Consider the following 18,460-nt stretch of genomic DNA (forward strand, 5'->3'; position numbering starts at 1 on the left):
TACAATTAAATATCTGAGGAGAACAACATTAAAATATATATACATTTATATTAGAAAAAAAATGTCCTTCCACACCGGTCATGGTTCAGAAAAACAGGTAATCCCGACCCAAATTTGGAGAGGCTGTTGGCCGCAAAGCCAATGGGTGGAGCTAGATGGCCCAACCACACCCTAACCGACCCATAACCCTACACTAAACATAACTCCACTCATTACGTCCCAAGAGATGGAGCTGGATGTCATTTGGCTCTGCAGAGAGCACCACTTGGCAATTCATGCTATTGGTTGAGTCAATGTTGTTATATCGGCCCATTTGGTTACAATTCCGTTCGGCGCCACTAGTGGAGCAGAAATGACATGCTTCACCTTTAAATGAAGACATCCCCAACTATAATGAGTTCACCCGCACAGCCAGCCTCAGTGATTCAGCTAGAGCCATTAAGCACTCGTCCAACACACATTCATCCTCCAGCCTGCAATGCCAACATGCTGACTCAACAATACCGCCTCCAAAACAGGAAGCTCTGACAAGAACACTTGGAAGATGTCATTGGGAGAGAGAGAGAGTGTCTGTACATAAATCACTGCAGCTGCTTAGAAGTGCCTCAAAACACTTTCCAGAAGAGTCAGTAATGATGCATTTGGAGTTCAGGAGTCTCTGACAGAGTTTAAAAGATTAGATATGATAATTCTGTCATCATTTGCTAATCCTTGTGTCTTTCCAAATGTACATGAGTAAATGATGACTGTCATAGTTTCACTATCCGCTTCATTTTGGGCACGAGTGTTTAAACAGGTGCATTTACCTCTTTGAACAGGCTGATGAATCTGGAGCCGAAGCGCCAGGGTTTGTGCCGGTGACACTGCAGTGAGCTCACGGTGATCTGAGACGCTCGCTGGGACGCGGCAGCCACCATATACACCGCGTCATACATCAGCGCTGCTTCAGTCTGAGGAACAGAGAGATGATTCATCAGACATGCAACTAGACTAGATGAATCTGTTCAACTCAACGCTGAACTGATTCAAGCTGAATAATGATGAATAATGATATCTTCTGTAGAGCTGATTTACAGTTGAATTGAGTTTGTTTCATGAATGATGAACTCTGTATTACTAACACTGTAATTTTCATGCTCATTAATGTGAAGCTGCTTTGAAACAATCTATCTATATACTTGATGAGTGCAGAATAAGAGATACAGATACAGAAGACACTCAAATAAGAGACTATTTTTGTCTTTTGGTCAGGTACTATGGTAAAACCATTTTGTGGAAAAGATTTTTTTGGACCCTGGTAAAATCATGCTATTTACTGAAATACCTTGGATTGTTGTGATATCATGATATATACGAATATGGTAATTGTTCAGTATCATCCCAGCAAACAAAAGTATGTTCTAAGAACATTTGCTAACGTTGTTTCGGAATGTTCTCTGAATGTTCTAAAATGTCTAGTTTTTTTAAATGCTTCTTGATTATGCGAACATTCCATTTTATCATTCTTCAAACATTACTTTTGAATGTTTTATGAACATTCTGAAACAAGTAGTAACATTTAAAAAATTTTACATGAACGTCAAACTAAAATGTTCCCTGTTAGCTGGGATAGCACATATCAAAATACCATAGTATTCCTTTGTACCATTTTTTTGTACTTTTTGTATAGGTATAAATAGAGCTGGGACAATACATCGATTATCGAATCGTAATACAAAGAATCGGGAGCATTTCTGATATTTTCCAATGTATCGCGATCCTCTCTCGAATCGATTCTGGGTTCAGTTTTTAAAGGGTTAGTTCACCCCAAAATGAAAATAATGTCATTTATTTCTCACCCTCATGCCGTTCCACACCCATAAGACCTTCGTTAATCTTCAGAACACAAATTAAGATATTTTAGTTGAAATCCAATGGCTCATTGAGGCCTGCATAGCCAGCAATGACATTTCCTCTCTCAACATCCATTAATGTACAAAAACATATTTAAATCAGTTCATGTGAGTACAGTGGTTCAATATTAATATTATAAAGCGACGAGAATATTTTTGGTGCGCCAAAAAAAAAAAATTACATACTTACTTAGCGATTTCAAAACACTGCTTCATGAAGCTTCGGAGCATAATGAATCAGCGTGTTGAATCATGATTCGGATCGCGTATCAAGAAATCACGTGACTTTGGCGCTCCGAACCGCTGATTCGATACACTGATTCATAACGCTCCGATGCTTCCTGAAGCAGTGTTTTGAAATCGGCCATCACTATATAAGTCGTTATTTTGGTTTTTTTGGTGCACAAAAAATATTCTTGTCACTTTATAATATTAATATTGAACCACTGTACTCACATGAACTGATTTAAATATGTTTTTAGCACCTTTATAGATGTTGAGAGAGGAAGTGACATTGCTGGATATGCAGGCCTCAATGAGCCTTTGGATTTCAACAAAAATATCTTAATTTGCATTCTGAAGATTAACAAAGGTCTTATGGGTGTGGAACGACATGAGGGTGAGTAATAAATGACAGAATTTTCATTTTTGGGTGAACTAACCCTTTAAACCTAAAATAAGCATTCATAAAGTTTGAACAGGTTGAAGTGAATTACAAGGGTGTTCGAAGTGGGCTGGGCTCTTTACATTAATCTTAATCTTCCGAGGTACAAGCATATTTAACCACTTACATGACGAACACACGATCACTCTCCAGCACTCTTCTTTGTGAGCTTTTGACTGCTGTTAAAACTGAGCTCAGAATTGATTAGAGAGAGAAAATATCAGAATCGCGAAACGAGATTTGAGAATCAATGTATTGTCCCAGCACTAATGAATAGAATAAAACTTGATTATCTGTAATATGATCATATATATTTATATTCAGAAGATGGACAGACTGTCATCATTCCATCCAGCAGGCCGGTCTCGGGTTTGGGTGGAGCCTGCAGTCGCTCCATGGACCATTTCTCCACCACTGACGCCACCTGAGGGCTGTCGATGTTGAGCAGACGGAATCCCGTCATGTTCACCCCGCTGTATCTGTACGGCTCCAGGTCCAACGCATACAGATCCTGTGCCATACAGTTGTGTCAATACATCAACTCAGTCCTTACACATCAAATTAAAAGCTATAAAAGATTCCTCTTCTAAAAATGTCTATAGAGTGCTATAGGGATGACGTATTTTTATAGGCCAAAACCCAGAAATGAGCATTTTAACACTTCCGTTTCTGTCAAAAATACATCCTCACTGCAGCATCTATTGACTGAAAATATTGCAGAGCACTAAATTCAAATCAGCAGAACACACCTTTCAAAACAATGACAGCACCAAAGAAAAACTCACCAGAGTGGTAAAAAAGAAATGGTAGTATTCTGTCATCATGCCCATAGACAACAGCTACAGCAGAACAGCAGAGAGAAAGAGGAGGACATGTTAAACCTCCTTCTGCACCAGCATTCATTCTAGACTCTTATTATGAACATTAGATATGTACAGTATTTGCATTGACTCCACAAGTAAATAAAGCATGACTGTATCTTTTTTTGCAACAACAGCCACAAAGTGGAGCAATCAAATGCATCACATTTGATGGGGATTTAGTTTAGGGATTTGTATTTTTATTGCTGTAACAGTAAATGGGATTTGATGATGTCAATGCATGACATCAAACAGCGGTGAATAATGTCACAATATCTCATGATATCAAATTAAAAACAGGTAATGCTTTACTCTTTTACTTTACTATTAAACTTTACTACCAAACTTTCAAACAAGGCTTTGTCTTGACAAACTTTGCTTTTTTGGTACAGTCATACACTGAAGAAAATGTTTTTTCTGACTCCATTTGGCAGATACTTATTCTTGTTTTAAAGCATAAACTAAACATAATTTTGAGCAATCTGTCAGAAAACAAGACTTAACATCTGAGGTACATTTGCTTCTCCAGTAAATGTGTCTTAATGTAAGAATGTTTAAATATTTGTACTGGAAAACAAACAAAACATTTTTTTTTCTTAATTTTAGCTGTGCATGAATGCATTCAAATATTCAAATTGGAATGTTTGCCACCTCAAATCAAATTCAAATTGAATTTAAAAATGGAATTGGAATTTAAAACACAATCCAGCTCTGAATGGCGCTCAGCCCCGGTGTTTTACCTGTTTGAGGACGTCTGCAGCGGTCTGGTACGAGCAGTCAAAGATGACACAAAACTCCTTCCCCTTCTTCATCTCTTTAAGAAGCGGCCGGGCATCTTTACTTCCTATCGGTAACTGTCGGATTTTGATCTTGATACTGTACCGCGACGGAGCCTTGATCAGCTCCTGAAGACGAATTAGACCTAAAAAATATTACATATAAAATATTACATTAATAATAATCATAAATGTTTCTTGAGCATCAAATCATCATATTAGAATGATTTCTGAAGGATCATGTGACACTGAAGACTGGAGTAATGATGCTGAAAATTCAGCTTTGATCACAGGAATAAATTACATTTTAACATATATTCACATAGAAAAGAGTTATTTTAAATTGCAATATTATTCCACAATTTTACTGTTTTCTACTGTATTTTTGATCAAATAAATGCAGCCTTGGTAAGAGACTTCTTTCAAAAACATTAAAACCTTTTACTAAGCCAAACTTTTTTTGTAAATATGAAATGAACCGTAATGTTAAATGAGTTAATCAAGTTCTGCTTTGACTCTGATTTATCAAATATCATTTTAAGTTGATTTTTGAACTTAATTTATATTCTCATCATAAAAAAAAGGAAAAGTAATGCTTATGTCTTCTTTTCCCAAACAGGAACGATGCTGTTTTCGGTTTTTAATATTTTTCAGCCCTGAAAAATTACACACAATTAATCACATCCTAATCTTATTAATAATGAAGAAATGTCATTTCAGCAAACAAATGATCCCAAAGTTTTACGATCTCAAAGACGATATTAACCACACCAATTTACACAAAAATGTCAAATTCAGAGCAGAAGTGTGAATTATGGACATTTTTCATGCATTGAGATCCTAATAACCATCAGACACTCATGGGCCGGTTGATAAATATGGCATACACATTACACACACTGATATGATGATGATAAATTCATCTAATTCCTGCATCTTTTTTCCTAATCAGTTGAGTCTGTTAATTGTACATATTCTGGGTCATTTTAAATATATGTGGCCTGTAAATGCATTTAGAAATCATTATTTTTAAATACAGTAAAGAAAAAAGAAAAATCCCCAGTGAGATCTCTTCAAAAATTCACTTGTTTCTCCTAGACAGCAACAAAATTAAATGGAGATTTTTGATTAGGTGCTGCTGATTTTTAGATGTTTCTCTTGAGGAAAAGACAAACTAAAACTTAAAGCAACCCCAAGAGTTTCAGAAAAGATCTCAACATATTCTTAAACTATGCTAAGATTTACCAAAGTATTTGAATATGAACACAAACTTTTCTCACGGCTTGCCGCTGTCGCCTTTGGCTTGCTTAGTTGGGGACACTTGACATTTGATATTCAATAGTATTCTTGACATTTATTCAACAGTGCTTCTGATCTGCCTGCATTGACACTATTATTTAAGAGCTGCTGTGCAGCCAAATTATGTACCAGTTATCAATGTAAAGCTGCTTTGACACAATCTGCATTGTAAAAAGCGCTATATGAATAAAGGTGACTTGACTTGACTTGACTCATCATATTTCTCCAAGGCATATCCACACTCTTAAAAATAAAGGCTTCGAAAGGGGGTTTTTGTAGTAATGCAATAGAAGAATCATTTTTGATTTCCCAAAGAACCTTTCTTTCTGTGAAGAATATTTTAATAATCAGAAGATCCTTTTTCCACTATAAAGAACTTGCAATGGAAAGGTTCATTTTGTCTTAAAGGTTCTTCATGAACTCAGCTTTTATTTTTAAGAGTTTACTGTTTCATTTCTGTCTATTTTTTGTTTTACACATTTATTTTCTTCCATTTTAGGAGATACATACGAGCCAAAGATGATACTTGAATTATATCTGAGAACGTGAACCTCCTGAGAAATAAAAGTGGCGTTTTTGATCAGTCGGCCCACCTGTTGCGTCCTCGTACACCACCGTCACGGCTTTCCACTTGTAGAACTGCACGATGTCCAGCACAGCGCGGCTGATGGAGGCGTAGTCTGGGTACAGGTTGATGTAGAAGCTGTCTTTGTTGTCCACAGACGGGTGTTTCCAGCGGGTCTGGATGTGAGGAACCTCCAGCGCGTTACAGATGGACTGGACCGCACTCACTGAAGAACTGTGGGACGGGCCGAACACCGCGGCCACACCGAGAGCCAGCTGATCACAGGCTGACATCAAGACCAACAGAACATCAGTGACTTCATTAACACACTGTTATCCCCCTAATTCAACTTAAAAACTTAAGTTCAGTTGCTGCCTTAAATGTTGAAGTATATCAAAATTGGCTGTACAAGTCATTTCAACTCATTTTTTTTAAATCTTGCCTACATTCTTGAAAATAAAGGTTCCAAAAGGGTTCCACAAACCATTTTCTTCTTAGGGTGTGTTCACACTTGTCAGGTTTGGTTCGATTAAAACAAACTCTGGTGCAATTGCTCTGTTAGTGCGGTTCATGTGGATAAGTGTGAACGCTGCCATCTGAACTCTGGTGCACATCAAACAAGCGAACCAAGACCACTGAAAAGATGGGTCTCAGCCAGCTTCCAAATGAACTCAAATCAGAGGTGGAAAGTCCAGGGGTCAGAAAGTAAAAGTCCTGCCATATTTTTATTCCACCCACTGAAGCATTAATGATATAAATAAGTGTTTAATTGAGTGATGATTGAGCATTATTGAAGACACCTGATAATAACAAGCAGAATCACCAAAGGAGAAAATCACAATTTTTAAGTTACCATCGTCGAGGTCAGGGTTTGTTTTAGTTGAGCTCTTGACCCTTGATATTTTAATATAAGATTTTGTTTGGATAGTTTTAGCTGCATTAAAACCAACCAAACAAGCAAAGTTAAAAGATGATCAGGTGGTGTTGGTGATGTTTTAACATAATCATTATTTGATCTGAATCACTGAATTCATTGAGAGCCCAATCTCTGAGTTAGATTTACATTATTGATTACAGCAGCACTGTGATTCTACAGCACAAGATCCAGTTTTTCACAACAATCCAAAGGTTTTATCAAAAGTTGTTCTGATCAAAAGAAAAAAGTCATTCTTTTAGGCACACACAGACATCAAGAATCAGCCTGTGAATCTCAACGACGGTGACAAGCAACATATTCTGATCAACAGATCAACTGAACATTAGAAAACAAGCTACTAAAAAGTCACATAAAAACAGAAAAAAATAAAATAGTGAGAATAAAGAAAATACTAAGACAATTCAGCTCATAATTTATTCATGCAGCAATGCATGATGGGAGCCGTGGATGAATTTTGATTGGTGGCTCCCAGAATGCATTGCAACATTCTTTTTCACAGTCACTACTGTTGAGATTCACAGACTGATTCTTGTGTCTAAGTGAGGGCCATTTTTGCTTTAGAACAACTTTTGATAAAACCTTTGGATTGTTGTGAAAAACTGGATCTTGTGCTGTAGAATCACAATGCTGCTGTAATCAATAATGTAAATCTAACTCAGAGATTGGGCTCTAAATGAATTCAGTGATTCAGATCAAATAATGATTATGTTAAAACATCACCAACACCACCTGATCATCTTTTAACTTTGCTTGTTTGGTTGGTTTTAATGCAGTTAAAACTATCCAAACAAAATCTTATATTAAAATATCAAGGGTCAAGAGCTCAACTAAAACAAACCCTGACCTCGACGATGGTAACTTAAAAATTGTGATTTTCTCCTTTGGTGATTCTGCTTGTTATCATTAGGTGTCTTCAATAATGCTCAATCATCACTCAATTAAACACTTATTTATCTCATTAATGCTTCAGTGGGTGGAATAAAAATATGGCAGGACTTTTACTTTCTGACCCCTGGACTTTCCACCTCTGACTCAAATGAACGCAACACGGACCAAAGACATCGAAACAAACCAAAAACTGGACAAGATGCAACACTAAAATAGACAGAATGCTCAAGAATACCTGTTTTTTCTCATCATAGTTGCGATGTTGCCCATCACAGTTCTGTACAGGCGTCAGAACCACATCTCCTCACGGCAGATCTTCGTTTGTGTGTCTGACGGAGGGATTCCTTTGATAAGCTCTTAATGAGTTGTCAACTCCATCATATACCACATACAGCGAGCGCATTTCGCCCAGAACACAGCATTGTTTTAGATATTCGACAAGTTCCGTCGCAAAATCTACAGTACGCAGCCATTTTTGTATCTTTAAGTTTTGTGTTAAAAATAGCTGTGTTTCCGTTACCTTTCAAAATGAAATTGCAAATTGAAAATACGGCTATTGGAAACACGTCGATTTTGCATACACTCCCATGTATCGCAAAAAAGGTGGTTTTTCAGCCAATCTGAAAAAGGGATATTTCGTGAAACTGCAATGGAAACGTTTTTTTTTTTTTTCGCGCATTTACAGGTTACCTGGTGTATGTAAAAGTCAATCATTCTTTAAAGAAGGCGGTATTCTTGGACACGAAGATGAGATAGTGCTCTTTATTAAACTCATAAAAGACAAAGGAATTATGGGAATACTGGATTCTAAAGAAATGCGACAAGTTCGAAGCAGATATGGGGGAGAAACACCCAGAAACACCACATACATGGCCGCTCCCAAGTATAAAGTGCTTTCCTTGCCATTAACCCTTTCGCACGTAAGTTTCAAATATTCTGTCTGACCCCCCAGCGTGAGTTTTTTAAGGCGACCGTTATTTAGAACGTATCACTTTATGGTTTCCATGGTGACGTGTCATTGCTTGTTACGTAACGTGACACACCGCAGCACTGTATGAATGATGATCTGCTTTCATTTAATTTTTCCTTTTTTATTCAAAATATTCACAAATTTGTTAACTATAGCATGAAATATCTAATATTCCGATTGCCAAATATGTGCAAGTGGATGTGTTTTGCTGTTTAAACACCTTTATAACGATCATGTTAGTTGAGCCATATGAGCGATGGGCACCGCCATGTTAGTTTGCGCCGCACAGAGAATCGGATCAGTTGGATTTACAACCCGTGAATTTATCCACTTCTCCCGAAATACATGAAAGTAAGTGTGCCGGTGAACTGGGGAAGAATAGAGTAAGCTTTTAAGTTACTTTCACAATGTGTATCTGATATGAATTAAACGTGTTGTCAAGTTATAATGGAAAGGGTTGTTATTTCCACTTCTATAGACATCATTGTGGAATTTTCAAACTCTAAATATATAAATATATAAATATATATAGTACTCATGTGCATTTAAATGTCTGAAACCTGAAATGAACATTATTTGGTTGAAAACACTGCATATATGTGATATATGAAAAGCGCTGCGCGCGTCCGTCTTTGGTTTAGCGCCAGTTAAAGCGCGCACACACATTTGAATTTGGCAGTTGATCACGTAATGCACTGAACGTTCTAATCACTCCGGTGTGATCGTACGCGTCAAAGGGTTAATGCTTGGATAACATGCCTAAATTAAAAATAAAGGCTAGTACAGTGGCTGTAATATACTTAAACCTAATAACATCCATTGACATGATTTTTTTAATGACTTATAGCGAGAAGTAAAAATTATGTTTTAAAAGCATAACATCAGTAAATGAAATCACCGTCATTTCACAATAATTTTTTATCAACAATATCACAAATCATTAGTGGAAACCCGGATAATGACAGTGTGAATGCTAAGCGAACCAGGACTAAATGTATAATTTTCATTTTTTTGGTCCTGACCAAAAGAACCAAGAGAACCAAACTACAAGTGTGAACACACCCTTAGTGTGAAGAACATTTTATAATCTAAAGAACCTTTTTTCAATATAAATAAAGACCTTTTGTGCTTTGAAAACATTCCATGGATTTTAAAGGTTCTTCATGGAACCATCGATGCCAATAAAGAACCTTCACTTTAAAGAGTGTAGTTGAATCTTGTACAACTTAAAAAAATGAAGTTGAAATTGGTTGAATTATTTTGATGAGTTAAAGTAATGGAAAAACATATGCTTCCATAACTTATCGATCATATCATTTTTTAGTGTATATTTAAATGCATTTATATAAAATAAACTGCAGGATTGGTATTAAGCTCTTTTAACTATCATTCCTGTAGCTTAAATGGTAAATCATGGTGCTTGCAACACCAAATTCATGGGTTCAGTCCCCAGGGAATGCATGAACTGATCTGTTGCTTTGGATAAAAGTGTCTGTCAAATGCGTAAATGTATCAAACCTCGTCTGGAGGCCTCGAAGCTGTCGAACAGGTTGATTCTCTGGATGTCGTAGGTGAGGGTGGTGTTGGGCATTAAAGTCCTGTTTCTGTTAATGTTGGTTACAGCGAATTTGAAGGCAAGTTCCTCCACGCTAATCGGTTCATTCTCAAGTGTCTCGAAAATCCCACCTGCGCAGACAGAAAAAAGGAAACATAGTTTGGTCAAAAAAGACTTTAGTAATCTCAAATCTTAGCTCAGAAGACTTTCTTTGACTTTTCAGTCATGCTTCAGACAAGAAAAGATGTTTCTCCTAAAATTGAAACGTAGACAGCAATAAGAAAATGCAATAAAATGTTCATCTATGAAGATAACTTGTATGTGTACAGTGAAGGTTGAAACAATTATTACCCTAAGATACAAGCCATCCTGATTGTCTCATAATCTCTGTTGTTGCTCAAGCTGCAGCAGCACAAAACGGTTTATGAATTTTCGGTCATGACGTCTCTACCGACCTTTAATCTACATGACAACTACAGGCAGAATACGACAAAACAAATAATAAATACAAAATCTGCTTTAGTGCAGAGCATGCACGCATATCTCTACTGGAGCACAAGTTCAAATTAGAGTCAAACTTCTGAGAAAACACATATAGTGTGGTGATAAATGCACAACATACAAGCATTGCTGACTATATGCATTTAGAGACATTTGATACACTTAAAAATAAAACATTGGGATAGTTTTGGGCTAATTTTGAGTAGCAATTGGGCAGGTTTTGTTGTAAAAACCTGGAAACCCTGCCTAAAGTGACACAAAACATTATCAAAGGGTGAAAACAGCTGTGAAAACTATGGGATAAAATGAGATTCTAGTGGTACAGTTTGTGTTTAGTTAGTAGTTTTATTGGATTACGATGAGTAAAAATCTATTGTTTAAATATGTATGATATTTGATTAAAATAGTTCTTTAAAGGCGCCCAATAATGCTTTTTCACAAGATGTAATATAAGTCTAAGGTGTCCCCTGAATGTGTCTGTGAAGTTTCAGCTCAAAATACCCCATAGATTTTTTTTAAATAAATTTTTTAACTGGGGCATCATTAACTATGCACTGATTTTTTCAGCGCGCCACCCCTTTAATTCGCGTGCTCCCTGCCACACAAGCTCTCGATTATATTACAGCACATTTACAAAGTTCACACAGCTAATATAACCAATCTTTACAAGATGTTCGTCATGCATGCTGTATGCATGCTTCGAATTATGTGAGTAAAGTATTTATTTTGATGTTTACATTGATTCTGAATGAGTTTGAGGCTATGCTCCGTGGCTAACGGCTAATGCTACACTGTTGGAGAGATTTATAAAGAATGAAGTTGTGTTTATGAATTATATTGACTGCAAGTGTTTAAAAATGAAAATAGCGACGGCTCTTGTCTCCGTGAATTCAGTAAGAAACGATGGTAACTTTAACCACATTGTCTAATGCCTTTCATAATGTTGGGAACATGGGCTGGCATATGCAAATATTGGGGGCGTACACCCCGAATGTTACGTAACAGTCGGTGTTATGTTGAGATCCGCGTGTTTTCCGGAAGTCTTTTAAACAAATGAGATTTATATAAGAAGGAGGAAACAATGGAGTTTGAAACTCAATGTATGTCTTTTCCATGTACTGAACTCTTGTTATTCAACTATGCCAAGGTAAATTTAAATTTTGAATCTAGGACACCTTTAAATCAAAATTGTTCTTGTTTTGTTGACCTTTGTTGTTCCCCACGAATCACATCAAATCAGCACGTCGTTTTTCACTCGCCTTTTTTATAAATGACAACTCGAGAACAATCAGCCCTCAGAGATGCCAGCGATTGGCTGCGAGCACCTCGAAAAACAACTTCAACAGGATTTTTTTTTGAGAGATTGTGTGATTGATGTTGTAAGAGAAGAGAGGTAAAGAACGAGAGGGCAAGGCCTCCCCTCTGGGCTCTGATTGTGAATGACCTTTTTCTTCCACTGGCGCTGTGACACCTTTCACACTGAGAGACCCTTGTGTGGGTGAAACACACGCTCAAATCCAGCCCTATAAACTCCAGGGTTAATTACGGTTAGCAAACCACACCACGCAGGAGCTGCTCTCTTCTCTGGGAATATTTCATTCTCACAGGAGGGATAAAAATACAGACTTTCTCATCGGTAAACTCAAGGTAATGACATTTCACTGTGGCTGTTCAAGCAGAACCACTTACAGGCTTATGTGAAAAGGGCATGAAAATCAAATATGTTCTAAAGCTTCAGATGTTCAAATCATTCCTGTGGAACTGTTCAAATTCATTTCATTGGTCTTGACAGCTTCATCAGCTGCCATGTTTGCTTTAATGATGCTTTCTATCTTATGATATGTTGAATAAACTAATTGCATTATTAATTTTGTAAAGCATGCATTTTGTAAAAAAAAAACCCAAAAAACCCCCAGACATCTTTGTATATCAAACATACTTGGCAGATGCTATTTACACTAAGTACAAATAGCAATAGAATCTATTTTACAATATTTCCCTTGCAATAGGCTAAGTGTAAACAGTGGTTAGATGCTATTTATACATATAAATAGTGGCAGATACTATTTGCACCTCATTGTTGTTGTACATTAAATGGTATGAAATAATAACATTGTGTAAATGATTATATTTATTAAAATTATTAAATGGATTCTGCCTTATTGGGACAATAAAGCCCTCCCTACACCTAACCCTAACCGATAAACACTTTATTATTAAACACGTTAGACAAAATAAATGCCTTTCCGGTCTGATATGTGATGGGAAAAGAGCGAGTTCAACAAAAGGTGGATTCAAACTTTCTGCCACGCCCCTTACCCCTACACTATTGCTGCTGTTGACAGTCCAGCATCTTCCATAATTTTGTCTGGCCCAACCAGATGTCAGTGGGCGGAGTTAGTGTAAACAGCCTCTGCCAACAAGGCAGTCTATTTGCACTTAGTGTAAATAGACACTCTGATAAAGATTTGTAGCGTGCATCTCCGATTTGTACGGAGCCCCGCACATGACATGCAAGAAAAAAAATTAAATCACGTGCACGATTTACTATTTCGTTCCCTCGATTTACTATTTAGTTCCCTCGATTTACTAAATTGTGCACACGATTTACTAATTCGTCCCCTCGATTTATAAATAATGTGCATCACTTAAAAATCGATGGAATGAAATAGTAAACCGTGCGCACGATTTAGCCTACTATTTTTTTCCTGCATGTCATGTCCGGGGCTCAGTAGATTTGTGCTTTGTTACTTCTAAAAAGAAATAGTCTCAGCTTTTAAATTCTGTCAATTTTATCATGAAATTCAAACAATAAATGCCATCTCAATAAATTCTCTGTATAGTTTGCAGTATTATTTGGGAGAGTTTTTTTTCTCCATAAGAAAAATCAAACTATCGGTGTTAGCACTGGCATCAGCCAATATCATTCTGAAAAATCGGCTATTAGTATCGGCTGAGAAATGTAGTATTATTGCATCTCTAATTATATATATATATATATATATATATATATATATATATATATATATATATATATAGAGAGAGAGAGAGAGAGAGAGAGAGAGCGATTCGCAGTGCATTGTGATATTGATTCTCCAATTTCTCCAATGGGATGCTGCCGAAATAAGGTATCTTATAAGGAAGCGTAATGTTGCTGCCTATCTTTTTGAACAACCTATAATGCCTTAAAATGTTGTTTAGATAGGCAGCTCACAAGGTTTTGGAACAGAAGCACATTGAAAAAATGTTTAGTGTAGGGAAAACTGCAGACCTGGCAACACTGGTTTGAACTACGGGTGATTCATAGGGTCAAAAAGAGCCTGCTTTATGTAGCTGTTTTTAACTGTTAAATGCGTTATTGTCGCGTTAACTTGCCCTAAATTCAACATGAGATATTCTCTTCACACAAAGTATGAGTTTCAGTAGTACAGGTTTTTCTGCACCTTTTTGATTGACAGGATATAATCGGCCCCGTCAATCATCGGCTGTTTTTAAACAATAAATAATAGCTTTTATCGGCTGATACCGATTATTGTCCGATACATTGGTGCATCTCTATATATAATGCCTATTAGAGTATTGGCAAAAATGGGGATGCACCGATATAAACATTTTTACCGATATGATAACCGATAATTCTTTATATTTGAAAGCCGATAACCGATATATCGGCCGATAAATCTAAATCAATTTTTTATATAATTTTTAAAAGACCTGATTTCAAAAACAAAAGTCTCACCATTAAAAGCCATGTCCCCAGCACACAGTTATAATGTTCTCATTATAATATTGAGTAGTCTATATGACAGACTTGCGCTGTATATTGTACTTAACTGCATTTTCCTTTTTGAAGTGATTTCAATCACATTTCAAGCAATTCAAAACCATAATGGTGGACAATGCACATCCTGAACTGTCTCATCTGAAGGAAATAATCCATTATTTATCAGCTTTAATATATCGGCCAAATTTTCTCATCGGGTCGATAACAATACCATTAAAAATAAACATATATCGGCCGATACCAATATGGTGGCTGATATATTGTGCCTCTCTAGCCAAAATATTGAAATAAATTGAGGAGTGCTGTTTGTATGACATATAAAGTTCCTCTTTAGGGTGTTTCAAATAAGTCACTTATGATGTTCTATTTCATCTATTTCAGGATGCTTCCTTAGGAGTCACTTGCCTATGTTCAGTATAGGTTGTTGAACAGAGCCATAAAGTGCATGACAGATATTTAGCTCATGTTGAATATATGACATTTAAGATATTTTGTATAGGATTAGAAATGCATAAACACCTCTACAAGCCCTTAATAGAAGGAAAATACATGACAGCAATCACACACTTTTGTATTCATTCTTCTCCAGCCAGATTGTTTTAGAATATTAATGCAGAGCAGCTCTGCAACTACAACATTCTTTATTTATTTAATTAAATGCCATTTCTATTTCAGACTTAAAAAAGAGCTGTTTCTCTCTCAGGCAGCGAGGAAGTCAACCATGACGGGGTCCCGATCTGCTTGTTGCCGGGTTACTGGTTAAGGCACCTGGTTTTCACAGCTGTGTGTAAAGTCAGTGTCTTCAGAAAGAAATGCACTGCCTCACACGGGCCAACAAACACAAGGGATTTGAAAAAATTGCTTTTTTTTCTTTGCATTGCTGAGCTTGGACATACTTTACATACAATGATATGAAAATAGAAAACATTCAGTAACATAGAGTACCTTTATACTTTACAGTACAAACCACTTGAAACCATGAGGACAACCTAAAGTGGACACTCTATTATCTTTCAAATAAAAAAGGCAAAATTCAAGCCAATGCACATTTACTATCAAAACAGCTTTCTAACAAAGAAATCAAACCATTATAGGCTTATTTACACTGCAGAAACTCTCTACAAATTCAAAGTCACCTTGAGCACATGCTAATCCACATCTGTAAACACACTGTATGAACCATTTTGAGATTAACTACCTAACACCATCATGAACAGCAAATCCTCAGTTAAAGTACCTCAAAGTGACCAGTTTCCACAAGCCACAGCACGTAAACCTCTCTGATTTGGTGTACCAGCGTGGAGCCGCTGTTGACATGAGCTTCCTGCTGACGCTCTGAATAATCAGAGAAACCCCACCGAACACCTGACGATCAACCTGGAGTCATCATTCAAGCTCAAACACTTCTGCAATCACTCTGGATCTGCTAAATGTTTTTCAATAAATTACCATCTTTTTAAATTTCATTTATTTTTATTTTATATACAAGTATAACATTTTTTTTTATTTCCAGTAAAACACGTCTTTGCTTTCTCAAACTCTCCTGTTCATTGTTTATATCTGGGAATACTCAAAGGTGTATTTGCATTGGTAACATTTCGTTTCCCAGCAGATAACCAGAGGTGTAAAAAGTACCTGGAAACCATACTTGAGTAAAAGTACAGATATCTGACCATGAAAATGACTCCATTACAAGTTACAAGTCACCAATTCCAATACGACTTGAGTAAAAATCTTAAGAGTCTCGGATTTTAACAGTACTTAAAGGGATAGTTCACCCAAAAATGAAAATTCTGTCATCATTTACTCAATCTCTTGTTGTTCCAAACCTGTATGTTTTTTTGTTTTATTTCTTCTGTTGAACACAAAAAATATATTTTGAAGAATGTTGTTAACCAGACAGTTGACGATAGCCACCATAGAAGGAAAATAAATACTATCACAGTCAATGGCTGGCGTCATCTGTCCTGTTACCAACATTCTTCAAAATATCTTCTTTTGTGTTCCAACAGAAGAAAGAAACTCATTATTTTCAGTATTTTACTCGTATTGTATATAGGCTCAAAGATGCACTAGTCCTCAACACACAAGAGACATGATGCCAGTGAAAAATAAGAAACAGTTAATTTGTGAGGAGAGCAATCACGTTTATTTTCTAAAATCAAAATAAAACTGAACACCTCAATATTGCAATAAATCAATGTTGACACAACAGCCTCTTAAACGCCTAGAAACACTCAAGTCTCAGTTAAGCTCAAGTGCTCAAAAAGGGCATAAAAACCAATATCTTTCAAAATGTTCTCTTCAGTATGACAGATACAAAAAATAATGTTAAGTAAAATTAAACAGTCAAAGCCTACTTCACTGGACTGGTTTCAGCCTCATCATCGGTCTTCATCTTATATATGAAACACCTTTGATTCACAACTAACTGCTAATGCACTTGCATTCGTGTAAAGTATCCTTATTGACGGATTTGGGTGAGTAAGGGCAAAACGCACAGGATATAGTACCTTCAATGCCCTGTAGATGGGGATATTGCTTCTTTTGTAGCAGAAATAAACTGCTGCAGAAAAAGTTAGGTGCCATGCAAAAAGTAACGACTAACTGCATTACTCATCACAAATGTATTCAAGTAAAAATTACGTACTTATTCAAAAATGTAGTCAAGTAGGAGTAAAAGTTTCTAATGTCTTTGATTCTTAGTAAAGTACAGTAACTAATTACATTTACTTAAATACTTGACACCACTGCAGATAATTCTGTGAACTGCATTGTAATCACTTAGGATAATTAAATTAAATTAAATTAAATTAAATATTTTTATTATATTTATTTGTAATTGTTTTATTAATTTTTATAATAATATATATTTATATTATATTTTTTTATATATTTTTTTATTTTGCACTTTAATTACATTTTTCAGTTTCATTTTTAATACTTCCAGTAAAACAACTCTCCTGTTCATTGTTTATAACTGTATTTGCATTGGTGATGCAATTTCCCAGATAACTTTCTTAATTGTACGCTTCTCAGTTCCACTACAATCTTATATGCAGCGTGGAGGAAAGTCACTTTTAAACGTAATGTGTTACAGTATTGCGTTAATCCCAAAAAAGAAACTAATTCCGTTACTTAGTTACTTTTTATGTAAAGTAATGCGACACATTACTTTTGCGTTACTTTTTCTCAGCTGGGCTGGACTTGCTTCTTTAGCTTCTTTAGTTTTTAATAACAACAACAACAACAACAAAAAACTATATTTTTGGCAAACGTAAAGGCCCTTTCACACCAAGGCTGCGTTTAACTCCACTTTTAGACATATACTCGCAAACTTCTCTAAGCACTTTTTTCCCGCCGCCATTTTGAAGTGCGTTCAACTTCGTCAAGTGGGCGAGGGAAGTTTATTTGGAAAAACGCCCATGAGTGCAAATCAAAAAGGAAATGGAAATTCACCCCTGTACAGTAGAGGGCGCAGCTCAAACAAACCTTTCAGCTGTGCTGCTTTTCTGGATCACAGAAGAATAAAATGCAGGAGAAGTTCAACACTCTTACTTCAGCAATAAAACTAAAAAAAGAAACACAAATGTGATGTTTATCTAAAATCATTTTTACTTATTAGTATGCTTAGGGTTAGGGTCATCAAAGGTCAGCAGCAAAGAAATTCACTTTCAGTAAAACAAGTCTTTCCTTTCTCAAACTCTCCTGTTCATGTGCAGCTCTTATTTATTTACAAAAACAAGATGGAGGTCATCTCAAGGATCTT

The 18,460-nt window shown here is 36.1% G+C and overlaps 2 protein-coding genes across 9 annotated transcripts in view; one reads left to right on the top strand and one right to left on the bottom strand.

Annotated features, from left to right (window-relative positions):
- LOC125248560 (NACHT, LRR and PYD domains-containing protein 12-like) overlaps nt 1-18,460 on the top strand; it is a 1,264,817-nt gene that overhangs the window by 115,100 nt on the left and 1,131,257 nt on the right. The gene's annotated exons all lie outside the window — the stretch shown is intronic.
- grik1b (glutamate receptor, ionotropic, kainate 1b) overlaps nt 1-18,460 on the bottom strand; it is a 49,103-nt gene that overhangs the window by 21,595 nt on the left and 9,048 nt on the right. For 7 of the 8 annotated variants that reach the window (XM_048160553.1, XM_048160559.1, XM_048160554.1 and 4 more), the window contains 6 exons: nt 10,370-10,537; nt 6,085-6,342; nt 4,157-4,338; nt 3,342-3,395; nt 2,894-3,067; nt 807-950 (listed from right to left, as the gene is read on the bottom strand). In XM_048160553.1, the coding sequence (XP_048016510.1) occupies nt 807-950; nt 2,894-3,067; nt 3,342-3,395; nt 4,157-4,338; nt 6,085-6,342; nt 10,370-10,537 (980 nt within the window). Of the gene's footprint in view, nt 1-806; nt 951-2,893; nt 3,068-3,341; nt 3,396-4,156; nt 4,339-6,084; nt 6,343-10,369; nt 10,538-15,928; nt 16,057-18,460 lie in introns of those variants that run through there. The other variant, XM_048160561.1, reaches the window with a different exon arrangement.

This window comes from Megalobrama amblycephala, linkage group LG16, assembly GCF_018812025.1.
Source record: "Megalobrama amblycephala isolate DHTTF-2021 linkage group LG16, ASM1881202v1, whole genome shotgun sequence".
Lineage (NCBI taxonomy): Eukaryota > Metazoa > Chordata > Actinopteri > Cypriniformes > Xenocyprididae > Megalobrama > Megalobrama amblycephala.